The sequence below is a fragment of the Littorina saxatilis genome, linkage group LG11 (genome assembly GCF_037325665.1).
Source record: "Littorina saxatilis isolate snail1 linkage group LG11, US_GU_Lsax_2.0, whole genome shotgun sequence".
Lineage (NCBI taxonomy): Eukaryota > Metazoa > Mollusca > Gastropoda > Littorinimorpha > Littorinidae > Littorina > Littorina saxatilis.
Genome location: NC_090255.1, coordinates 29,555,484 through 29,581,962, shown reverse-complemented (window position 1 = coordinate 29,581,962; position 26,479 = coordinate 29,555,484). Strand labels below are relative to the sequence as shown.

The window sequence follows — 26,479 nt, the reverse complement described above, 5'->3', positions numbered from 1 at the left end:
GTGTGTGTGTGTGTGTTTGTGTGTGTGTGTTTGTGTGTGTGTTTGTGTGTGTGTGTGTGTGTTTATGTGTTTGTGGTGTGTGTTTGTGTGTGTATGTGTGTGTGTGTGTGTGTGTGTGTGTGTGTGTGTGTTTGTGTGTGTGTGTGTGTGTGAGAGAGAGTATATGTGTCTGTGTGAGTCTACCTGTCTGTCAGTATCTATATTTGTCCGTCTGTCTCTTTCTCTCCGTCAATGTCTGTCTGTCTCTCTTTGTGTACGCGCGCGCGCGTGTGAGCTTATGTGTATTTGTGTGTGTGTGTGTGTGTGTGTGTGTGTGTGTGTGTGTGTGTGTGTGTGTGTGTGTGTGTGCTTCGTGTGTGCGTGTGAGAGAGAGAGAGTGTGCATGTGTGTACCAACAAATACTTTAAAGTCACCGGAAGTAGATCTGAAAGGAATATTTGGAACAAGGTGGCTGACTTCCTCTAGCAAGCAGACAATGTGTTAAAGGACCAGACCACGCTGTTTTAGCGTCAAAAACGCTTCGAATCGTGTTCCTGCGCGACCGAACACTTCCCGATGTTTGCAGTTAGTTAGAAAACCACTTTCTTACCGTCTTCAACAATGTTTGGTTTACTTCGGAATCTTCTAAGGCCGTAATCCGACGAATTTTGTGACCGAAGCGACGGATTTCTTCTCCAAAACGACCCGCCATTGTGCCGCGTGATCTTCGCGAGACTGGCTTATGAATAAATTATCCGTGACGTCACACCGTGTGGAGATGGTTGTTTACCAACATGACAACAAGCGTAACTGCAGACGAAATTGAACCGTACATGTTCGAACTACCGGTTTCTCTCCTCGAATCAAGCATGAAAGATGAGGGTGGAGGCCACTTCCAGCAGTAGTGAAACAGTGACGATGAAAATTGCGACACTGTTTGTCTCAGCGATCAAAGGTAAACACGCCCGCTCTCTGTGCTGAACTTATCGTCTGCTTTCGAGTCTGTGCTATTTTTTCACTCTCGCCTTGTCAACGCACTCGCGAATAAGTGGGATATTGTTTAAGTGTTCATGCATTGCATTCACGAGTAAAAGAACAACAGCTCATCGCAGTTTTAACTGTTCTTGATTATTTCAGAGACTGGTGTCAGAGTGGCCACTGTACCTGTTGTATTGTGTGGGAGGGGCAGATTTGAGAGAGAGAGGAAGCTAGCCTGAGGTACATTGTAGAATGAAAACTTGCAGGGGAGCAAGAATGCATCACCAGCCACGAAGGTGTACATACAACTTTTTTTGAGGTGCCTATATTTGTTTGATTGTTAAATGTATGTATTTGTTGTTGTTTTTAAAGGCTATCAAGAAAACTGTTGTCATTTAAATTTGTAACACTCAGTCACATATAGTTTCACACACACACACACAAGATTAACTCACTTGCATGCCCACAGAAGAAGTTTGCTCTTCACATTGTTCTGTTGTTGTTTTTATAATGTAATCATTGTAACATCAACACTCAGTAATAACCAATATTACAACACAATCACTTTTTCATCAGAACTCACTCACATACTACATGACTTTGTATTAAACCCTGGTTTATGGACACTTGCATTTGTACTTTGCATGGGAAAGCAGCCTGTAGCAGTCAAAGTCTGGGCACTGTTGCATTGTAGTCTTGCTGTGTATGCAGAGCTTTGTTGAGCTGCCATAGGCCAGTGTTGCCATAGGCCAGTGTTAGGATCACCACCCCCTCAAACAGCTCGTTCAGTTAACTGATGCCTGTTTTAGACAGAAAAAAAAGTTACCACAATCAGCAGAACTTTCACCGGAGAAAGGGCATCATTCTTTCATACTTTCTTTCTCATAGCTTTTTTTTGGTTTTTATAATCTCTTCATTACACTAAATAACATCCATCTTAAGACCTATTTTGAGCCTTAATTTAAGTTGACTAGTAATGATATTAATCATAATGTATTTATTTTTATAATGTACAAACTAGAGTATGTATGTGGATATGTGTGTGATGGTGCTGGTATGGATATGTGTGGTTTGGGTTATGTGTGTACTGATGTGTACATTTTATGTGTTTTGTATGTTTTACGAGTGCGATTTTATGTGATGTTATTCTGTACACCAGCCAAAACAAAATGTCTGGTATATTAGATAATAAACGCACCTTTAAATTTATTAGCGACTACACCCCGTCACCCTCCAGTCCCCCTCCCCCCATTACACCCTACACTTTTAACATTGTATAAAAAATCATGCCCCAATATAGGTCCCTAGTTACCTGGGAGGACGTTAAGCTCCATAATCAACATCAACAACGTATTGAATTGAATTGAAAAGCTGGGGTTAGGAGGTCTAACTTCTTGAATTAAAGTTTTTTTTTCTCAGGTGCATGTAGTTTTTTATTTGCTTGAAATCATGGTGTATTCTGGTTGTAAGAGAAGAGTCAATTTCCTTGTAAGCCTGCAAAATTAAAATTTGTCATTTTTGAAGTAGCCTACATTTTTGTAAGAGTCCAAAATAGTCCAGGATAAGGAGGAAAAACATAGGGTGGGTCAGGAAATCTGAAACATTGCATAGTTTTGTTTTGCCTATGTAGACACAAAAAGTACTTAGAGCACTTTTTCCCCCCCAAGAGAGCATAGCTTAGTTTTAATTATTTTAATGCCACTGTTAGCAAGAGGAGTACTACAGACAGCAATCAAACAGTGGGTTTTTTCTGTAGACATTGTTATTTCTGTTTAGGTGTTTCAGTAGTTTTCTATGCGGATAAATCATGCTGCATGATCACTAGAAACAATCCAGCTCTGTAGCATGCAAGTTTTTTAAAGGTTTTTTTTCCCCATGTTACTCTGAGAGAAAAAAACAACCCACAGAGATAAAGTTGAACTGGCAGTTTGACTGAAGCAGTGGTAATAACACAGAGTGCTCTTCCTACAATCAATTTTTTTATGTGGATGATGATGTCCACACATGTACTTGGTTGTATTATTTTGCTAGACTATTTGTTTCTGTTAGATATATCTGCTCACATGATTGTTGTTCATAATTTGACATTACATTTACTGCTGATCAAAATGTATTGTTGGAATAGGTCTGCTTAATATTCTGACTGCAGTTTTGTAATAAAATCAAATAACACAGATGTTTTAAGTATCAAAGTGCTTTTCACACACACACACACACACACACACACACACACACACACACACACACACACACACACACACACACACTCACACACTATGAGTATGACTGCAAACATGAATTTGTACTTGTATTAATTATAATTACTGTATTACAGAACCTGATCTGAAAAAAAGGACAACAGCAAATTATTCATGCAAGCTTGCTGTATTAACGATTTCTTTATCTATTTAATACAACACTGAATTAGATAACAACTATAACAACGTGTGTGTGTTTGTGTGAATGTCTATGTGTATATGGACGGACACTGATTAAACCTGAGACTCATCGATTACCCAGGTGAGTGTAAAAGAGGGAGAGAGAGAGGGAACTTTAAGGTGGGTGCATGGGGACGGACATGTAGTAACAGATATATATGTTTTAATCTGTAATCTTAACACATGTGCTTAAAATTAGGAACAGATGCCATTCCACTACAAATACTGTCAGTCTGACAAAAACGCCCAGTGACACTGAACCCCTATCCCTTACAGAACACATTCAGTATACATGTACTCACTTCCTTTCGTCTGCGTTTAGTGAAAGCAGATCGTTCTGATGACATTGGTATCCGGTTTCTGACCTCCTGTGAGTGGTCAACAATTGTCGGAACTGGAACTGCGTTAGGCAACAGCTGTTTTGTGTGTGCCAGGTTTTCTTGCCGGCTTAACTGCGTTCGCATTGGAAGAAAGTGTCGCGAAACACACAACATCGTGTTGGCCGTTTCCAGTTAATCAGTCTTGCTGCAGAAGTTGTAAGCCCATCGGAAAAAGGTGACAACTGATGCCTGAACCTTTTTTCTATACTTCATAGCTATCAGCAGCCGTGCGCATTCCTTCGGCGTGCTGTTGATGCTCGATTTAGGCAAACGCCCACTTGAGCGTAAGCTGTAACTTTCGGTTTCCAAACACTAAGTGACGTCACAGCCGGTTCTCGTCTACTGGCGGCCATTTCGAAGTCTCGTTTAGCAGACGAATTTGGCGGAACGTTTTTAATTAAATCACAATGATTAAGCTACGAATCGGTGAATTTCTTTACATTTTTGGAATCTTTAGGTGCATTTCTCTAACCTTCAGTCATCGGTTAGTGGTTCTAATAACCTTTAAAACAGCGTGGTCTGGTCCTTTAAAGTTAATACCATGCAACTGCGGCTCCGGTGTCACGAACTGAAACCTCTGCTGAACAATCCTTCTCATTGGGGTCAATGCACATGCGCCAATCTTGGACTTAAAAAATGCGACCCTTTGACCGAACGAACCATGGGTTAGGTTTAGGATTAGGGTAAGGGTTAGGTTGTTCACGACCTGATTAATCTCCCCATGTTAGCGCATGCGCATTGACCGCAATGAGAAGGATTGTTCAGGCAGAGTTTTCAGTTCGTGACACCGGGCCTTCAAAGTGTGGAGAATCGTGTTCTGGCGCGAATGACACCTGAGTATTACATTGGTTGAATGATTGATGACGCTAACGTCATTCCCTTTTTACGTCATTCATTTCGTCATATAACCATTCAATTCGCTTGTGACTTCCCAGCAAGCCGCCGAACATTCCATCAAGCTATAAGTTCTTGTAACTAATTGTTTGTCTGTGCACTTAAAAGACCGTTCGGTCGAATTATTTGTGACTTTTAACGTATTGTTTTGTCAACAACAAACGTTGCAACAACTTACCTTTCTGTTTTTTGATTCAGTCTGATTGATGCTTTTAAACGTGAGTCTAATGGGCTTTGCCTCTTAATTTATGTTTTAGGTAGGCTACCCTCAATGGAGTTTGTTTGAATATTTTTTGACGTGCTTATCTTTACTTTATATTGTAATTGACTACTCTGGGCAGACGGGCCAAAACCACCACCAAAATGTAAGTGGATTTAGCACATAAACCAATGAGACAGACAGAAAGAAAGACAGACTTGCACACAGGCAGGCAGGTAGACAGACGGGTATATCCACAACAACAATAATTATAACTTGCATGAAATCAAGTGAACACACTCAATGAGACTTTCCATTTATTGTGATGCGATGCTACCATACGCAAACCAAGTATACAGCAACATTAAAACGTTAAAGACAAATATGTACAGGTGAAAACGATGCCATCCGATAATGTTTACATTTGACCAAAAATCACTTCTTATGAGAGAGAGAGAGAGAGAGAGAGAGAGAGAGAGAGAGAGAGAGAGAGAGAGAGAGAGAGTGTGAGCGAGTGAGTGAGTGAGAGAGAGAGAGAGAGTAAGTGAGTGAGAGAGAGAGAGAGAGAGAGAGAGAGAGAGAGAGAGAGAGAGAGGGGGGGGGTGAGAGTACTGACAGAGAGACAGACAGACAGAGACAAACAGAGAAAGAGGCATAGAGACAAAGAGAGAAACCGAGAAACAGAGACACAGACAGACTGATAGACAGACAGACAGACAGACAGAGACACAGACACGACACACTAACACAGAGACTGCACAAAATCAAAATCAATCCAATGCGTATGTCCTGAGCAGCAGGCCTTCCAGTGGAGTCACCGAGTCTTTGAGGTCCTTCATCATGCAGGTCGGGAACAAAGAGGTAGAAATGGGAGTTCCATGTTCGCTACGACCTCATCCTTGTCATTTCGCCCCTTGTATAACAGACATTGTAGCGGCTGGAAATGAATCAATAAACAAGTATTTACTTGAAAGGAACATCCCTTCTTATATAAATCATCAGGATTACATCTTAGATCCGTTCAGCTTAGGCTATTTTTTTGAAGCAAAGTTGTTTTTCTCCTTTAATTCTGTTTTTGTTTTGTTCGTTTTTACATTTATATACAACAGACACCTGTACACAGACCATGTTAACAAAAGGGACGCTTGACTTGACAACACAGTAGATATGACATATGGGTAACATGGGGTTGGGGCGTGTTTGTGTGTGTGTGTGTGTGTGTGTGTGTGTGTGTGTGTGTGTATGTGTGTGTGTGTGTGTGTGTTTAATTTTTAAAGAATATTTTTTTTATTTTTATTAGTTTCATCCTTCTTACCTGCATTACCATCACCTCCAACAAACGACATGGTGACCGAACCCCCATCCTGCACAGCCCCCCCACCCACCAAAGACACCGTGTTGCCCACGTCAGCAGGCTGAGTGGGTGCAGCAGTGGGCGCGGCAGTGGGTGCGGCAGTGGGTGGCAGTGTGGGTACACGGAAAAAGCGAGCGCACGTGCCACAACAGCGGTACTGCCCGAAAGACAATATGGGGCAGAGGTTGAGAGAACACTGGGCTGTTATGTCGTCTCCCTGGGGACATGTGGCTGTTCGGAAAAAGAAAACCAGTCGCGTGAATTAAGCGATATAAAAACATGTAGTCAATCTGTAGGCATCAAACTAAAAGATCAACTCCAAAAACGGAAAAAACAACATAAAGTACTGTCGCCCCTCAGCTGTGGTTCATTATTGTATAACAAGGTGAAGTATCTATGAATTTGAAGACAAAAAGAAAGAAACGTACGGGATATCACGGGTGGGGCTCTGGCGTCAAAAACACACGATCCGTCCTGACACCACTGCAGAAGAAAACAAAGCATCATCATCATCATCATCATCATCATCATCATCATCATCATCATCATCATCATCATCATTATCCTCCACCTCCTTCCCATCATCATCATCATCATCATCATCATCATCATCATCATCATCATCATCATCATCATCATTATCCTCCTCCTCCTCCTTATCATCATCATCATCATCATCATCCTCCTCATCATCATCCAAGGCAGGCACCCACACACAACCCTGCCAGTTATAGACAGCCAACGACCCAACCAACCAAGAACCTGGCAAGCAATTCAGAAGCCAACAATTTTTGGAAATAACCCTGTCGCATTTTTAAAGGTTGCGAAAGAGTGACTACCCTTGCTTTTAGTGAGACAAACTATTCACAGGTGCTCCTTGCCCACGTGTTTTAGACACAACTCTACATCGCTAGTGACTGGCTTGTGGAAACAGACAAAATCCAAAAACAAAGAGACTGGTAACGTTCCAATTTTTAGAATCAAAAGACAAAAAAAGGTTAAAAAAAGTTTAAAAAAACAAAGGATTACTGTACTCACCGATACAAAGACGACACAAGACGATAACGAATTTTCGCTTCTGGAAGCTTCATCAGGAAAAACAAGAACACAAAAGACAACAAAAAGCAGACGCAACACGGAACGAACAAGGTTTGAAAGAAAATGTTAGTTGTTGGAACGTTTGTTATTGAAAAAAACCCGTTATATTCACAAATATATCGACCCAACGGTCTTTTAGGAGCACAGACAAACAATTAGTTACGAAAACTTATCTTGATGGAATTTTAAAATGTTCGAACTTAGACAGAGTTATTTCCGGAATTCGTCTATTAGGGTAACAAGTCTATAAGTTACGTAACTCTCTCCGCCAACAGCCCGCCTTGTAGTTATGTCCCTTGAAACAGAAAATGAAACAGAAAATAAAGGTAACGGAATGAATCGAACTTCAACGTCAACATTTCTTGCTTTTTATCACGCCTTGAAGTTATGTCCCTTGAAACAGAAAATAAAGTTAACTGCCATGGTTCTCTATTAGGATAACATGTAAGAACAGTTTCTCTTAGTTACGTAACTCTCTCCGCCAACAGCCCGCCTTGTAGTTATGTCCCTTGAAACAGAAAATAAAGGTAACGGAATGAATCGAACTTCAACGTCAAAACTTCTTGCTTTTTATCACGCCTTGACGTTATGTCCCTTGAAACAGAAAATAAAGTTAACGGAAAGAATCGAACTTCAACGTCAAATTGTCTAGCTTTTTATCACGTGTTTGCAACAGATTCAACAAACTGCCATGGTTCTCTATTAGGGTAACATTTAAGAACAGCTTCTCTTAGTTACGTAACTCTCTCCGCCAACAGCCCGCCTTGTAGTTATGTCCCTTGAAACAGAAAATAAAGTTAACGGAATGAATCGAACTTCAACGTCAAAACTTCTAGCTTTTTAATCACGCCTTGAAGTTATGTCCCTTGAAACAGGAAATGAAGTTTACGGAATGAATCGAACTTCAACGTCAAAACTTCTAGCTTAAATTGTTGTCACGTGTTTGCCACATATTCAACAAATGCCATGGTTCTCTCCTTATGCAAAGTTTGGTACAGTCGAACATAGTCTGGAAGGACCACTGAAAGGACCGTCCAAAAGTGGTCGTTATTGACAGATAAATTATCTAGAAAAAACCCTCAAGGATCTGTTTGGTGGTCCTTTCTATGGGCAGGTGGTCGTTATCGACAGATAAATTATCTAGAAAAAACCCTCAAGGATCTGTTTGGTGGTCCTTTCTATGGGCAGGGGGTCGTTATCGAGGGCAGGTTCAACGGTTCCTTGCAGCAAGTTCCTTGAATTTTGAACACTGTTCTTTTGTTATATTACTGCCCGTTATGCCGGTTGGCATGAAGGGCAGCAACGAAGGTCCTCCACTCCTGTCTGTTCTGGGTGAGTCTCTGGATGGTACCCCACGTAGGCTTTCAGGGTCTTCAGTTGTCCAAAATGAGAAACTTACCCTTCTGTTTCCGCAAGACGTCCCAAAGAATGGCAGAGTGGAGGTACACCCGCTCCGGCCTGGCACCTGGCATCGGAGGCGGTAACACATGTCGGTGAACGTGAAGTCTGGTCTGTCGTACTGCTCCTGTCCAACGATAGTAGGCCTATATATATTTGTGAATGAAAGTGTGTGTGCGTGTGTGTGTGTGTGTGGGGGGGGATTGCGTACGTATGTGTGTGTGCTTGTGTGTGTTCGTGTGTGGAGAGAGAGAGAGAGAGAGAGAGAGAGAGAGAGAGAGAGAGAGTACGTGCGTGCGTGCGTACGTGCGTGCGTACATGCGTGCGTGTGTGCATGCGTGCGTGCGTGTGTGTTTGGTTAAGGTTATGGTAACGGTATTATATTCCACAAAACCGTAAATTTATAAAATGATTTCAGGTTATTTCTCAGTCTTACCCTGCAGAATCGCGAACTAGGACCGTAAGTGTTAATACACTGCAGGTCGGCACTGTACTGCTGTCCCAGCGGTACTTGGGTCAAGGCGGGCACGTTCACCTCGCTCCCCGCTGGTGTCTTGCGGCTCCTCAGACAACTGGTGTAAGAGCTGCACGTGAAACGCATCTATATATATATATACGACTTGTGTCTGTCTGTGTGTGTGTCCGCGATGCCAAGCCCGATCGATCTTTTTCAAATTAGGAGGCCATATTCAGCTACATCCCGGACACAACCTCATCGATGAGATATTTCAACACGTGCTCTCAGCGCTTTGGCGAGAAGCTTGGAATTGTGGTGCATACCTGCATACGGTGTGTGCCAAAAATGAGGTTTCAAACGTTTAATTATGATTTCGCTTTGGTTTAATAAACTTGTTTTTAGTGTTAGCTGTAAACAATAATATCAACGTTAATCAGATAAGCGAAATAACGTTTAATTAACGTTAACTGTTTACGTTAATTTAACGTTTACCGCAAACGTTAATCAAACGTTCATTTAACGTTAGCGTGCTATCTGGGTATATTGCCAAAATTGTCTGGCAAGTATCGTCTTAAAGACAAATGGCACGGATTGGGGAATAAACAAATAATCCATTCTTGACCTTCTCTTCGCAATTAAAATCTTTCACGTCAACAGCAGACCACCCCCCCCCCAAAAAAAAATAATTAAATAAAAGAAAATAAAAAAAATAGAAGATGTCATAATGCGATTAATGGCGTAACGTAAACATTCTGTCGCTTCTCCTACATGTTTCATAGAAATTGAAAAAGAGTTTCAAAAACGAAGTTTGTCTGGGTGACTTCGTACGTCATATCAGCAGGAGAGGATTATTCGTTGGGTAACCACTAGGCTATGCATGTGTCGTTATCGCAGGAGCAAAAACGTATGACAAAGCAAAAACAACAAGAAATTCCTAGGAGGTAGGAAAAACACCCCCGTCAAAGGGAAATAACCTTCTCAGTTGGTGGCAGTGACTGAGTGAGAATGGTTATTTCCCTTTGACCATGAAGATGTCCCTGTATAAGTCCTTGTATAATTTTAATCCACCAATAACTCCCTAACCGTGTGTTTGACTGGTCCCAATTTTTGTAAGGATCGTCTCAGGAATGTATAGAACCTGTTCACCAAGTTTGGTGACGATCGGTCCGTTCATTCTTGAGATCTATATGCGAACACAAACACACAAACACACAAACACCCAAACAAACACATCGAGCGAAACCTATACACACCCCTATACCGGGGGTGTAAAGACAGAGCACGGATAATTTACACTCAGAAAGTTAGTCCAAACTCAGTTTTCAAACTTGGAATAATGGAACGTTCAGACATTGATTTTAAAATAGCTTAGTATTCTTTGTGTGCGAGCACACCATTACACGAAACCTATACACACCCCTATACCGGGGGTGTAAAGACAGAGCACGGATAATTTACACTCAGAAAGTTAGTCCAAACTCAGTTTTCAAAATTGGAATAATGGAACGTTCAGACATGGATTTTAAAATAGCTTAGTATTCTTTGTGTGCGAGCACACCATTATATATATATTTTTTTTTTCAGCTTTTTTTTCTTTTCAATGAGACATTAGGGCTTACAAACGGAGTTGCTTTATTTAACGATCTTATAATATCAATAACAGCTCATTATATATTATATTAAGTATACATTATATATCTATGTTACACAAAATATAAAACAGTCAATCAGTTCATTAAATAAAATCCCCGCCCCCCCAAAAAAGGTTTTGGTTTGTTTTTGAGCACACCATTATATACCCACCCCAAACAGAACTGTGCAGCTCTTTTGGGGATTTCAGATTGTTTATTCGTTCCTCTAAGGTTGTAACTTTTAGCAGCAGTTGACTAAAAATCGTGACTTGGAATGCTGTGAGTAACAGTTGACGTCACTGATATATAAAAAAAAAGTGTCCAAAAAAAGAGTCGCGAACATTCTCACACAAAAAATAAATATATTAAGGCCAACAAAAAAAAAGGTCTGTTTACGGTAACATAGGCCAAAATAATAGGGTCGGTAGGTCGGGTTTTTATTTAAAAAAAAAAAAAAAATTTCTCCAAAAAACCATATTTTTACGTTATTTTGCCAAAAAAAAGAGTTTTTTTTCCCCCCCAAATGCGCGAAAAAACTAGGGTCGGTCGGGTTACCGTAAACAGACCTATTTTTGTTTTTGGCCTAAGCCTCTTTAGTTCTGTTGCTATCCTCCTAACCTTGCTCAAGATACCCTTATTTTCAATTGTGACACGGTTTTGACTTTCAAAACCGATGAAAAGAAACAAACGACTATTGTTAATTTTTAGTCCAAGTGCTAAAACAACATTCTAAACATGGAGGCACGTACAGCCAATGAGATCTTTCTTCAGCAATCTCTGTGTACGCCGTATATCTCTACATTAAAGCTCGGAAACAACATTGAAAAGATTGTGGAATGTAGACCTAAGTACATCTTACTAAAGGACCTTTATTTACTCCGTCATCTCTAGCTCCAAGTCTAAGTTCTTTCTTTTCTTTCTTTATTTGGTGTTTAACGTCGTTTTCAACCATTCAAGGTTATATCGCGACGGGGAAAGGGGGGAGATGGGATAGGGGAAAGGGGGGAGATGGGATAGAGCCACTTGTTAATTGTTTCTTGTTCACAAAAGCACTAATCAAAAAATTGCTCCAGGGGCTTGCAACGTAGTACAATATATGACCTTACTGAGAGAATGCAAGTTTCCAGTACAAAGGACTTAACATTTCTTACATACTGCTTGACTAAAATCTTTACAAACATTGACTATATTCTATACAAGAAACACTTAACAAGGGTAAAATGAGAAACAGAACCGTTAGTCGCCTCTTACGACATGCTGTGTAGCATCGGGTAAATTCTTTCTCGTCCCAACCAATATGGGACTCCCCCTAACCCGCGGGGGGTCGAAGTCTAAGTGGTGAAACACCTTATAAAACATTGTGAAATGTAGAGTCAAAAAGAACAAACTTCAGATCCCCCATTTAACCATTATACTAACGGGTTTATTAGACTTACTTTGCCAGAAACGATCTAATCTCTCGCTTGGAACATTCAGAAAACGCGAAGGGGTTGAAGGACTGAGATCGAAGGGAGGGAATTCCGGTAGAGGGCGCCATGATGTAAAATGAGTTAGGGCAAGAGTTGTCCTGTTTGTCGTGGCCGGCACCAATACTGCACAAAATCAAGAAAAGTATTTGCTTTTAACAGAGGAGAAAGCATAAAATGTATAAGAAAACATTAGCACAGCGTAATAAAAAAAAACCACAAAAAAACCCAACTGAACTGCAACAAGGCAGGATTATTTCAGAGAATGCTTACTAGAAAATGCAGTACATTTTTTTGTATATGCCACTATAATACAGTTTGGCATACCAAGGATACAATCCATCCATCCATCCTTCCATCCAGACCTAACCGTGTGCCAGCTCATGTGCTAGAGTTCCATCCATGCATCCATTCATACACCCACCCACCCACCCGCCGAGCAAGCAAAACAGCCTGTGTGCTAGAGTGGTCACCATCTGTTCATCCATCCACCCATCCATCTCCCACCCATCCATCAATGCATCCAACCACCTACACATCCATCCATCCACAAAACGAATTATCCATTCATCCATCCACTTACCCATCCATTAATACATCCATCAATCCATACATACACCCACCCTCCCAATCATCCATCCATCCATCCAACCATGGTTACCTGTGTGCCAGCTCGTGTGTGAGAGTGGCCGACATCTGTTCATCTCCATCGTCCTCCACCAAGCCTATTCTCTCACTCGAGCAGATCCCGTCCCCGTACGTTATTCCTGAAACCAGCCACACCCTTTGTTACACACTGCAACCTAGCCATTCTCTCACTCGAGCAGATCCCTTCCCCGTACGTTATGCCTGAAACCAGCCACATCCTTTGTTATACACTGCTACCTAGCCATTCTCTCACTCGAGCAGATCCCTTCCCCGTACGTATTCCTGAAACCAGCCACATCCTTTGTTGTACACTGCTACCTAGCCATTCTCTCACTCGAGCAGATCCCGCCCCCGTACGTTATGCCTGCAACCAGCCACATCCTTTGTTAAAGATACCTAGCCATTCTCTCACTCGAGCAGATCCCGCCCCCGTACGTTATGCCTGCAACCAGCCACACCCTTTGTTATACACTGCTACCTGCACATGTGAGGCCTCTCCGATGAGAGGATATATACCTCCAACACTCTAAACTGAAGTGCTGCACTTTTTAACACACTACACGTTATTTGTATTTTTGACCAAAACAAGACATTTCACACAGATCGAGACAGTCAGTGTTCCTCCGAGACCGCGGCAAAAATACAAATAACATTTTATATATCGATCGATTTTTAGTTAGAATTTCTTTTATTTCTTAAGATTGAACGCACACAAAATGCACTCTTTTGTGGTCACAGCTATCCGCCTAAGTATGAGTTTTTGTCGAACTCTGACATCCCATAGCTCACAGAAGGAAAATTCATTGTTCAATTGATACATTTTCTGTTAACAGTTTTGAACACAATGGGACATGGTACAGAGTTCTTGTATCAAAAGTAGTATTTGAACACTAGCGTTTACCACGTGTGCTTCTTTTGCTGGTGTTCAAAACTGGTTACAGAAAGCGTGTTCACAAGTGAAACACTTCAGTTTAGAATGCAGTAAAGCACACATTATAAGAGGTCCCTTGTTCAGTTAACTTTACCAAAATGATAAAATTCAAGTTTGGTGTCCAACAATAACCCAACAGTCCGCCATGAAATTTTTCTTGGCCAAGTTCCAAGAGACCGTGATAATTTGTATAGTGATCGATAGTTCTGAATGTCTTCTACAGTATGTGTGGATTTTTGTCATCATAGGCGCAATTAAAACAAAGGGATAATGCAAAATATTGGTTTCAACTAAGGCCAAACAAAAATATATGTTGGTTTAGGGGAACATGACCAAAAAGGTAGGGTCGGTAGGTCGGCTTTTTAATTTTTTTAATATTTTTTAGTCGATTTTAAAGGAGGTTACTTCCCTTTGTCTCAGTATGGTTCGCAAAATGTGCAAAAAGTTTATTTTTTTTAGAGAAAGGAAATAAAAGTTTTAGGGTCGGCGGGAAAAAATAGGGTCGGTCGGGTTACCCGAAATCAACATATATTTTTGTTTGGCCTTACAAAAACACTCAGCAACAAGACAGTAATGAAATAAACACAATCTCCAGTCCTAAGAAAGAAATCTCCGAGATCCTCTTACCGACTATGTTCGTTCCTCTGGGTGTGTACAAATTATACCTGGAAACAAGAACAAAACACCATGAAAAACAAATTTACAAAATGATGGAAGAGGAAAAAAACAACAAACCAAGAGATGATCGCAAAATAACGAAGGAAGAAAGAAAGAATGAGAATGGTGTAAGTAAGAAAGACGAGAAGGAAGGATGGGAGGGTGAAAGAAAGACGAGAAGGAAGGATGGGAGGGTGAAAGAAAGACGAGAAGGAAGGATGGGAGGGTGAAAGAAAGACGAGAAGGAAGGATGGGAGGGTGAAAGAAAGACGAGAAGGAAGGATGGGAGGGTGAACGAAAGACGAGAAGGAAGGATGGGAGGGTGAAAGAAAGACGAGAAGGAAGGATGGGAGGGTGAAAGAAAGACGAGAAGGAAGGATGGGAGGGTGAAAGAAAGACGAGAAGGAAGGATGGGAGGGTGAAAGAAAGACGAGAAGGAAGGATGGGAGGGTGAAAGAAAGACAGGAAGGAAGGATGGGAGGGTGAAAGAAAGACGAGAAGGAAGGATGGGAGGGTGAAAGAAAGACGAGAAGGAAGGATGGGAGGGTGAAAGAAAGACAGGAAGGAAGGATGGGAGGGTGAAAGAAAGACAGGAAGGAAGGATGGGAGGGTGAAAGAAAGACGAGAAGGAAGGATGGGAGGGTGAAAGAAAGACGAGAAGGAAGGATGGGAGGGTGAAAGAAAGACGAGAAGGAAGGATGGGAGGGTGAAAGAAAGACAGGAAGGAAGGATGGGAGGGTGAAAGAAAGACGAGAAGGAAGGATGGGAGGGTGAAAAAAAGACGAGAAGGAAGGATGGGAGGGTGTAAGAAAGACGAGAAGGAAGGATGGGAGGGTGAAAGAAAGACGAGAAGGAAGGATGGGAGGGTGAATGAAAGACAGGAAGGAAGGATGGGAGGGTGAAAGAAAGACGAGAAGGAAGGATGGGAGGGTGAAAGAAAGACGAGAAGGAAGGATGGGAGGGTGAAAGAAAGACGAGAAGGAAGGATGGGAGGGTGAACGAAAGACGAGAAGGAAGGATGGGAGGGTGAAAGAAAGACGAGAAGGAAGGATGGGAGGGTGAACGAAAGACGAGAAGGAAGGATGGGAGGGTGAAAGAAAGACAGGAAGGAAGGATGAGAAGGTGAAAGAAAGACGAGAAGGAAGGATGGGAGGGTGAAAGAAAGACGAGAAGGAAGGATGGGAGGGTGAAAGAAAGACAGGAAGGAAGGATGGGAGGGTGAAAGAAAGACAGGAAGGAAGGATGGGAGGGTGAACGAAAGACGAGAAGGAAGGATGGGAGGGTGAAAGAAAGACGAGAAGGAAGGATGGGAGGGTGAAAAAAAGACGAGAAGGAAGGATGGGAGGGTGTAAGAAAGACGAGAAGGAAGGATGGGAGGGTGAAAGAAAGACGAGAAGGAAGGATGGGAGGGTGAATGAAAGACAGGAAGGAAGGATGGGAGGGTGAAAGAAAGACGAGAAGGAAGGATGGGAGGGTGAAAGAAAGACGAGAAGGAAGGATGGGAGGGTGAAAGAAAGACAGGAAGGAAGGATGGGAGGGTGAAAGAAAGACAGGAAGGAAGGATGGGAGGGTGAACGAAAGACGAGAAGGAAGGATGGGAGGGTGAAAGAAAGACGAGAAGGAAGGATGGGAGGGTGAACGAAAGACGAGAAGGAAGGATGGGAGGGTGAAAGAAAGACGAGAAGGAAGGATGGGAGGGTGAACGAAAGACGAGAAGGAAGGATGGGAGGGTGAAAGAAAGACGAGAAGGAAGGATGGGAGGGTGAACGAAAGACGAGAAGGAAGGATGGGAGGGTGAAAGAAAGACAGGAAGGAAGGATGAGAAGGTGAAAGAAAGACGAGAAGGAAGGATGGGAGGATGAAAGAAAGACAGGAAGGAAGGATGGGAGGGTGAAAGAAAGACGAGAAGGAAGGATGGGAGGGTGAAAGAAAGACGAGAAGGAAGGATGGGAGGGTGAACGAAAGACGAGAAGGAAGGATGGGAGGGTGAAAGAAAGACAGGAAGGAAGGATGAGAAGGTGAAAGAAAGACGAGAAGGAAGGATGGGAGGGTGAAAGAAAGACGAGAAGGAAGGATGGGAGGGTGAAAGAAAGACAGGAAGGAAGGATGGGAGGGTGAAAGAAAGACAGGAAGGAAGGATGGGAGGGTGAAAGAAAGACGAGAAGGAAGGACGGGAGGGTGAAAGAAAGACGAGAAAGAAGGATGGGAGGGTGAAAGAAAGACGAGAAGGAAGGATGGGAGGGTGAAAGAAAGACAGGAAGGAAGGATGGGAGGGTGAAAAAAAGACGAGAAGGAAGGATGGGAGGGTGTAAGAAAGACGAGAAGGAAGGATGGGAGGGTGAAAGAAAGACGAGAAGGAAGGATGGGAGGGTGAAAGAAAGACAGGAAGGAAGGATGGGAGGGTGAAAGAAAGACGAGAAGGAAGGATGGGAGGGTGAAAAAAAGACGAGAAGGAAGGATGGGAGGGTGTAAGAAAGACGAGAAGGAAGGATGGGAGGGTGAAAGAAAGACGAGAAGGAAGGATGGGAGGGTGAATGAAAGACAGGAAGGAAGGATGGGAGGGTGAAAGAAAGACGAGAAGGAAGGATGGGAGGGTGAATGAAAGACGAGAAGGAAGGATGGGAGGGTGAAAGAAAGACGAGAAGGAAGGATGGGAGGATGAAAGAAAGACAGGAAGGAAGGATGGGAGGGTGAAAGAAAGACGAGAAGGAAGGATGGGAGGGTGAAAGAAAGACAGGAAGGAAGGATGGGAGGGTGAAAGAAAGACGAGAAGGAAGGATGGGAGGGTGAAAAAAAGACAGGAAGGAAGGATGGGAGGGTGAAAGAAAGACGAGAAGGAAGGATGGGAGGATGAAAGAAAGACGAGAAGGAAGGATGGGAGGGTGAAAGAAAGACAGGAAGGAATGAGAGAAGTAGGAAATAAATTAAGAAAGAAAGGCATCTTCTTCTTTGTTCATGGGCTGAAACTCCCACGTTCACTCATGTATTTGCACGAGTGGGCTTTTACGTGTATGACCGTTTTTACTCCGCCATTTAGGCAGCCACACGCCGCTTTCGGGGGAAGCATGCTGGGTATTTTTGTGTTTCCGTAACCCACCGAACTCAGGCATGAATTACAGGACCCTTTCCGAGCTAACTTGGTCTTGTGTTTGGACAGAGAGAAAGAGAGAGAGAGAGAGAGAGAGAGAGAGAGAGAGAGAGAGAGAGAGATTCAGATTCAGATTCAGATTCAAAACTTTAATACAAAGGGATAAAGGTTTTAGGCAATGCCTAATCTTCCAACCTGTCCCTTTTAGACATACATGACATTATACATTACAATTATATATTTATATAACATGTATTGAACAGCCAAACGAATAACTAATTAACTAAGAATTTGTAATCAGGTTAAAAGTAACAAAACACTAGTTATAATAACGTGGTTCATTGATTATTAAAATGATGATTAAGATGTTATGCAGTAACAGTTATGATTTTAAAGCGTAGGGAGAGAATTATTTTTGACAAAGATATTTTCGAACATTTTTTTTAAAAGATGAAAGGGTTTGACATGTTTTACAGTACATTGGAAGTATATTCCACACAAGCGATCCCCAGTAGGATAAACTAGATTTATACAAATCAATGCGTGGGAGCGGTAGCGTATAATTCAAAAGCCTCGCTCTACCAGGAGGACGCTCAAACAGGTCTTGGATGTATGAAGGTGTTTCATGGTTGTACATTTTAAACATGAAAACACTAGCATTTAAAAAGAACTGCTGATGTAGCGGAAGAATGTTCAGTTGAGTGTATTTTTCTTGAGTAGTCATATTGGGATCTCGGTTTAATAACTTTACACCTCTCTTGTGAAGTGTGTTTATTTTCTTTATATGAACATCACTGGCATTGCACCAGACAGTAGATGCATAGCAAATGTGAGAGAGACAGTGTGCGTGGAAAAACATTTTGAGAGAGAGAGAGAGAGAGAGAGAGAGAAAGAGAGAGAGAGAGAAACAGACAGACAGACAGACAGACAGGAAGAGAGACGGCAACAGAGATCCTGTCAGCCGACCAGCCAACCAGCCAGCCAGCCAGCCAGCCATCCAGCCAATCTCAAACGCTATAATAAGTTGCACCCACCCGGTCATCAGCATGAGGAAGTCATGCGGGTAGATGAACTGAGCTCGTCGACTGAGGTCTTCCAACCTGTCCAGCGTGACATAGGCGTCTATTCTGCCGTCACCATTGCTGTCCTGCCCACCGGTCACCAGCGTGGAGGGTGCCTGGATGAACATCATTATTACCATCATCGTCGTCGTTATCAACATCATCATCGTCGTCATCATCATCGTCGTCGTTGTCATCGTCGTCATTATCATTATCGTCGTCGTCGTAATCATCGTCATAGTCATAGTCATCATCATCACCACCACCACCACCACCACCACCACCATCATCATCATCATCACCATCACCATCATCATCATCATCATCATCATCACCATCATCACCACTATCTCCATCATCATCACCATCATCATCATCATCACCATCATCATCATCACCATCATCATAATCATCATCATCATCACCACCACCATCATCATCATCACCATCATCATCATCATCTTCATCATCATCATCATCATCATCATCATCATCATCATCATCACCATCACCATCACCATCATCATCATCATCATCATCATCATCATCCTGAATAATGCTGCTCACAGTCATGATGAGAAGTCTGGACAACACGGCCCGCACGGAGAATCCTCCCGCATCCAGCTTCTGGAACCGTGAGTTGACAGCGTTCATGATGCCTGCGTAATACCGCGTCACCTCCGCCATCGCCGCTTGAATGTTATTGCCGTTTCGCGCCAAGTACCTGCAATGACGTAACGAGGATGACGTCACTTTGAGAAACTGTGGAGATGAGGGGACTGTGGGTAGGGGTGGAGTTTTATTACAGGCTATGATAATATTAGAACCAAGTGCATGACCCGGTTCGATTTAGAAGACTCCGATCAGGCTCCGGACACCCTTTCCGTGTGCAATGCTAAGAGTTAGCGAGCAGAACTTTCTTCACAGGACGGACTGTGCCTTTAAATATGTTTCACTGTTAAAGGGATGTCGTACCTTATGAAGGCTTTGTTGTCCACAATAAGAAGGAGCTCAATCTGATTCTGCGAGTTGGCGGTCTGGCGTGACACACGAGGATGACTGGAGTAACGTCCCTTGTAAGCTCTGCTTCCGGGGCCTCGGTCTGTCAAATGTTTAAACATACACATATAGACATAGACACACGCGAGCGAGAGTACACACGCACACACTCATGTACATATGCACACAGACAATCACACATGCACGCACTCACATGCACACGCACGAACATACCCAGATACACGCACGCACGCATACATGAACAAACACACACACGCACACACACACGCACACACACACACACATGCCCCCCCCCCCCCGACACACACACACATACTCGCGTACGCATGATCACGCACAAACACACACACACACACACATCCACGCACGCACGCATATATGAACACGCGCATGCACACACACACATGCACAGGCACATGCTAGAAAAGCACAAAAGGCTTACAAACACACAGGGGGACAGGCATACACTTACAGAGCCACGCAGAAAAACAGGTTGAAAAGCTGACAGATAGACAGACAGACAGACACACACACACACACACCCACACCCACACACACACACACACTCAGTCTCGCACGCACGCACGCACGCACGCACGCACGCACGCACGCACGCACGCACGCACGCACGCACGCACATACACATACACAAACACAAACACATGCTTGAACAGACGTAAGCAAGCACAAAACACTTACAAACACACACAGGAGGAGGGGCACACAGTAAAAACAGGTTGACAAGCTGACAGCCAGACAGCCAGACAACCAGACAGATACACACACACACACACACACACACACACACACACACACACACACACACACACACTACTGCTGCATAGAAAAGTTGACGCAATGAAATTAATGTCCTTACCAACCCAAATGACGTCATCATCTCTAGTCCCGTTGTCTAGTTCGCCGTCATCATTATCAGGGAGAAAGGCGTCATTTACAAACCGTTTCTGAAATAAAATGAATCATAAATGTCACATGAGAGTTAGGCCGGGGATGTGTGTGTGTGTGTGTGTGTGTGTGTGTGTGTGTGTGTGTGTGTGTGTGTGTGTGACACAGTGTGTGTGTGTGTGTGTGTGTGTGTGTGTGTATGCTTAAAAAAATATTATGCAGATAGACAGACAAACAGACAGACAAACAGTATTACCTCATCTTGTCTCGCTCTTGTATCAGCTGAAACAGACCAGTAAACAATCAGAAGAACCTAATATCACATTAATCACATTGATTATAATGAGGATACCTATATGGTGCAAATCATAAGAAAACATACACAAATCATTAATACTGTACACAATGCAAAATCAAATAATAATACGCATGGAAATAAACTTATGGAATTAAAACAAATTCAACACACACTAGGTCAAGTCAAATAGTAGTACGCATCGAACTGAACTTATACAATTTACGTTTTCAACACACAGACATATGAATTTATTCACTAGCTCACATATCAAATCACGTCGACTGACGCTCTTACAGACAGATCGACAAGCTGTCAGAAATACAGACACACATACACAAGCATACATACAAACAGATAGATAAACAGACAAAGACAGACAGACAGACAGACAGACACAGACGCAGACACGGACACAGACACAGACACAGACACAGATACAGACACAGACAGACAGATAGACAGACAGACAGACAGACAGACAGACACACACACACACACACACACAAAAGCACACACACACATACACACACGCACACAAACACACACACACATACACATACCCACCCACACACACACACACACACACACATACCCCCCCCCCCCACACACACACACATATACACACACACACGCCTTACGGAGCCAACGGATGTTTGCACGTTTTTGCAACCTTTCTCTTCTGCTCGATTCAACTGAAAGCCGACACCACATGGACATCAAAGTCGTATTTTCATACATAATTATGTGACATGGAAGAAACAAAGGACCATTATAGAACATAATTATAGAAAATATGTTTTTATTCCTATTATCTGAACAGGGATATGGATTTTGTGCGTGCAAAATAACATGTTGAGTGCTTGTTACTTTGCAAAACCATATGCTATGTGAGTATATTTGATCCTGCAGAGTTTAAAAAAAAAAGAGGAAAAAATAACCCACACGAAACAAAACCAGACAAACAAAAAAACAAAACACACACACTATATATATATATAATATATATATATGTATAGGTTACAACACGAGTGGTTTTTTATATGGCTTGTATTTCAGTCAAGACCCAGCGGATGAATATCATCGGGAGACACGAGCCTTTGGCGAGTGGCTCTCGATTGATATTCCCGCTGGGTCTTGACTGAAATACAAGCCATATAAAAAACCACGAGTGTTGTAATCTGTATATCCCATTCTACCATCAAACACAAAGTGTAGACTACTAGCGGCACTTTTGCGATCTGTGGAGTGTGAAACAGTGTTTTCAGCGAGACATGGCCTTTTTGCAACCTTAAACTAAGTGACCGTCGCTGAAAAAATAAAACGAATGAGTGCATCTATAAGTACGCGGTAACACTACTTTCAGACCGTTTAAAAGCGTTAAGTAAAGGTTCATAAGTTGCAAGAAAGTAATGAAGTCGTATAGAAATCCATTTAGTTGAAGCGCACAATTCTTTTGCGTTTCAGGTCGGCGGAACGGGGAAACCGGTTTGGCCCCCATTTGGCTTACTCGACTCGATTCAGAATCGATTCCACGTTGTTTTTTTCGAACGCATTATTATACAATTAGTCTTATTGACAGAGAAGCAAATTTTAGGGAACACATATGTAGATTTAACCATTTGCTCCCTATTTGAAATGTATCTACATGATAAACTGTTTTGCGAGTGTGTTTGCATGAACCTAAACTGGTATTGATGCGATGAAAACAGGACCCAAGTCTGTCACCGCCGCTTGATTGCATTTTGAAAGAATATGACTGGATTACGGAAAAATACACACATGTTAAGTTCTTAGATACCTTCATCGCCAATGTGGACTTACTGCAGAGCCAGGCAAAAGAGTAGACTTGCTCGCAAAACACGTGAAACAGCTGATGATAGCGAAGCCCAACCGTGCCAGGTAAGGACGGTCTGACAGATTCTCAAAAGTCGTCTGCTAACGAAGCAAGGGGAGGGTACTCGTGTTTTTGTTTTGGTTCGCTAGCATCTGGTTATCTTGTAAGTTGAATGTTCGTTTTTTCCCACCTGCATTGCTTTCATAATGAAAGAAACGTTTGCTTATTGCATCTCATACATCAGATCAGTTCTGAGATTCATTTTTGCGTGCAACTGATATGGTTTTCTGAGCCGTGCAATACGATTTTGGAACTTCATACAAATGTGTCACATTGTTCGGCGCGAGGTCAAAGGTCGGGAGCAAAGTAGTTCTTCGCCCAAATCGGAATCTGCACTATCATATATTTTTTTGAGTCCATGATGTATTTATTGAGCTATAAAAATACAACATATATACCCATACTGAAGTAACAGAGACAAAGAAGGGAGGTCATGGGATATATATATATATATGTATGTTAATCTGTGGAGGGTTTAAGTATGCGCGTATTCGCCTTATTTCAATTTCCTAAAATAATGTCACGCTGTGTGTAGAAGCAAGGTTTTGGCCGTAAAAGCATGCTGTCTCGAAGACTCCAGCTGGTACAATAATTCCTTAGCTGGAGCGTATTTCGAAACAGTCAGATCCACATTTGTTTTGGTGAAAGAAATGAAGAATAAGGTCTCAACGACAATACAAAGTAGCAACAATAAAACATTGTCCCCCCCCCAAAAAAAAAAAGGTTTGGTACTGTGTCCAAGAGAGGTTATATTTGTATCTAAATAATTATATTCATGCAGAAGTGACCGTGGAAATGTATTAAGGCCTAAAAAAAAATAGGTGTGGTTACGATAACCCGACCTACCCTATTTTTTGGGGCCGACCCTATAACTTTTTATTACATTTGTCAAAAAAATACCCAAAACAACAAATAAACGAGTGCAGAAAACGCAATGAAAGCGAAAGCGCCCGAGTCGCACACTTATTTCCCTGTCAAGTAGGTTTAATTTGTACACATAAGAAAAAAAAAGTTAAAACAAAAAAAAGTGATTGCCTACCTTCCTTCCCTATTTTTTTGGGCTATGTTACCGTAACCACACCTATTATTTTTTTTTGCCTAACAATGATATTAACAATCTGGTAAAAAAAAAAAAAAAAAATTCAATAAAAATGATGCGTTGAGAGTCATGCATACAGACTGATATAGACAGACACAGAGCCGAGTAAACAAACAGAAATCGGTTATTATAAACAAGTCGCGTAAGGCGAAAATACATTTAGTCAAGCAGGCTGTCGACCTCACAGAATGAAACTGAATGCACTGCATTTTTTCAGCAAGACCGTATACTCGTAGCATCGTCAGTCCACCACTCGTGGTAAAGACAGTGAAATGGACAATCCAGAATAGCGCGGTAGTGGTTGCGCTGAGCAGGATAGTACGCTTTTCTGTATCTCTATTATTTTTTTTAACTTTCTGAGCTTCTTTTTAATCCAAACATATCATATCTATTTGTTTTTGGAATCAAGAACCGACACAGAATAAGTTGAAATTGTTTTTAAATCGATTTCGGAAATTTATTTTTTAATCATAATTTTATATTTTTAATTTTCAGAGCTTGTGTTTAATCTGAATATAACAAATTTATATGTTTTTGGAATCAGAAAATGACGAAGAATAAGATGAAATTGTTTTTGGGTCGTTTTATTAAAAACAAATTTAATTACAATTTTTAGATTTTTAATGACCAAAGGAATCAATTGATTTTAAGCCTCAAAGCTGAAATGAAATACCAAAGTCCGGCCTTTGTCGAAGATTGCGTGGCCAAATGTTTAATCAATTTCATTGAAAAATGAGGGTGTGACAGTGCTGCCTCAACTTTTACAAAAAGCCGGATATGACGTCATCAAATACATTTATCGAAAAAACGAAAAAACCATCTAGGGATATCATTCCCAGGAACTCTAAATGTAAAATATCACAAAGATCGGCCTGGTAGTTTACTCGGAATCGCTCTCACACACACACACACACACACACACACACACACACACACACACACACACACACACACACACACACACATCACACACACACACACACACACACACACACACACACACACACACACACACACACATACACCACGTCCCTCGTCTCGATTCCCCCTCTATGTTAAAACATTTAGTCAAAACTTGACTAAATGTAAAAACGATTCGGATATTTAACCGAACGATAAAACACATCATTGTACCCAAACAGGTAGTCTGCCAGAATGCAAAAGTTCCAAGATCCAGAATTAAAAAAACCCGAGTATTATTTGTTTAGTGGAACGTTTGATTTTTGACAAAACAAGACATTTTACAAGAACATCGACCCAATGGTCTTTTCAGTGGACAGGCAGACAAATACTTATAAGACAAATGGAAAACAATGGAAGATTTGAAGACTTATTGCACCACTTACCTCTCGCAGGACACAAAACACACAAAACAACGATGGACAGAAATATCACCATCCGAGAAGTCATATTAAACTTATCCATCTCTAAAACTGGAGAAATCTTCAAACGGGTCAGATTTCAAACATGTGTCGGACATAGCAGACGACTCATCGCTCTACGGCGATATGCGATGCGTACAGTAAAATGAAGAAAGAATGTGGTCACATTATATATGTTCTAGAAAATTGAAGCTTGTATAAGACAAGAGAGTGAGGGGGAGGGTGTGTGGGTGGGAGGCTTGAGCATAGGGCCTACGGCGGTTGGTGTCCACTTGGCATTGAGAGAGAGCGAAAGAGAGAGAGAGAGAGAGAGAGAGAGGGAGAGAGAGAGAGAGAGAGAGAGCCTAAGAGAGAGAGAGAGAGAGAGAGAGAGAGAGAGGAGAGAGAGAGAGAGAGCGCCGAGAGAGAGAGAGAGAGAGAGAGAGAGAGAGAGAGAGAGAGAGAGAGAGAGAGAGAGAGAGAGAGAGAGAGAGAGAGAGAGAGAGAGAGAGAGCGCAACAAAATTTAATGACGGATAAAAGTCGGGAGGATGTTACACAGAAAAATGGCTGTAACTCAGGTATTTTGGGTTTTATTACGATTTTGCTAACTTAAAGGGGATGATAAAGGAATTAAGCTGACAAACTAAGCGTAAAAGCGAGTTTGTGTTGTTAGCTTTCGCCCCGCGGGGGTGTTTGTGAAACATCTGGTTTGAACGGACTCTCTCCTACATTATTGTTATCACGAGTACTGTACCTTTCTTTAACCTTTCTGGAGTCGGTGAGTGCGCGTCCGAGCATAGTGGGATTTTCTTATGCAAATTGTAATTCAATCAAGTTGGCGTTTTAACGAAACAGATCCTGTGATTGGTCAGAATGCCCCAACTCATTAAAAATTACCGATCATTAATTGTCGATGTACACTCGCTAAAAGAGCCATTAACAACCTGCTGCTGGCGAGGAGCATTGATACAACCTCAACTAGTCTCGGTTAGCTTTGAGTCATTTTACAAGCAGGAAATATGAAGGCAAACGAAATACTGAGATGTAAAAGGCATGTTTTGCCTGGCTGGTTATGATTCTTTATTCAGATATAGCCGTCTAAATAAATATCAGTTTAAATTCTCAACCGTCTGAGGCAAATAAACTATTGATAATCAGCGTCCGAAAATGGTGTCAGATTTCCCTCTTTGTGGTATAAATCATTCGTTCCACAGAAACATAGGAAAAGCACGTTCGTAAGTT

The 26,479-nt window shown here is 41.9% G+C and overlaps 1 protein-coding gene across 1 annotated transcript; it reads right to left on the bottom strand.

Annotated features, from left to right (window-relative positions):
• Positions 1-5,425: 5,425 nt before the first annotated feature.
• Positions 5,426-25,401, bottom strand: LOC138980209 (A disintegrin and metalloproteinase with thrombospondin motifs 19-like). Its single transcript, XM_070353047.1, has 15 exons — positions 25,221-25,401; positions 21,520-21,573; positions 20,840-20,865; positions 20,555-20,642; positions 19,633-19,759; positions 19,225-19,381; positions 18,631-18,773; positions 14,479-14,516; positions 12,934-13,039; positions 12,243-12,398; positions 9,155-9,302; positions 8,720-8,845; positions 6,651-6,705; positions 6,184-6,453; positions 5,426-5,805 (listed from the first exon to the last, which is right to left on the bottom strand). The coding sequence occupies exons 1-15, from the start codon at positions 25,297-25,299 to the stop codon at positions 5,771-5,773; spliced, it is 1,608 nt and encodes a 535-aa protein (XP_070209148.1). The 5' UTR covers positions 25,300-25,401; the 3' UTR covers positions 5,426-5,770.
• Between the last annotated feature and the right edge of the window lie 1,078 nt (positions 25,402-26,479).

Coding starts and splice junctions, on each gene's coding strand:
- LOC138980209 (XM_070353047.1), bottom strand. CDS start 25,299: ATGGATAAGTTTAATATGACTTCTCGGATGGTGATATTTCTGTCCATC. Junction 19,760..20,554: donor TGATGACGTCATTTGGGTTG/GTAAGGACATTA, acceptor AACATTTGACAG/ACCGAGGCCCCGGAAGCAGA. Junction 19,382..19,632: donor GACAACAAAGCCTTCATAAG/GTACGACATCCC, acceptor ACGTCATTGCAG/GTACTTGGCGCGAAACGGCA.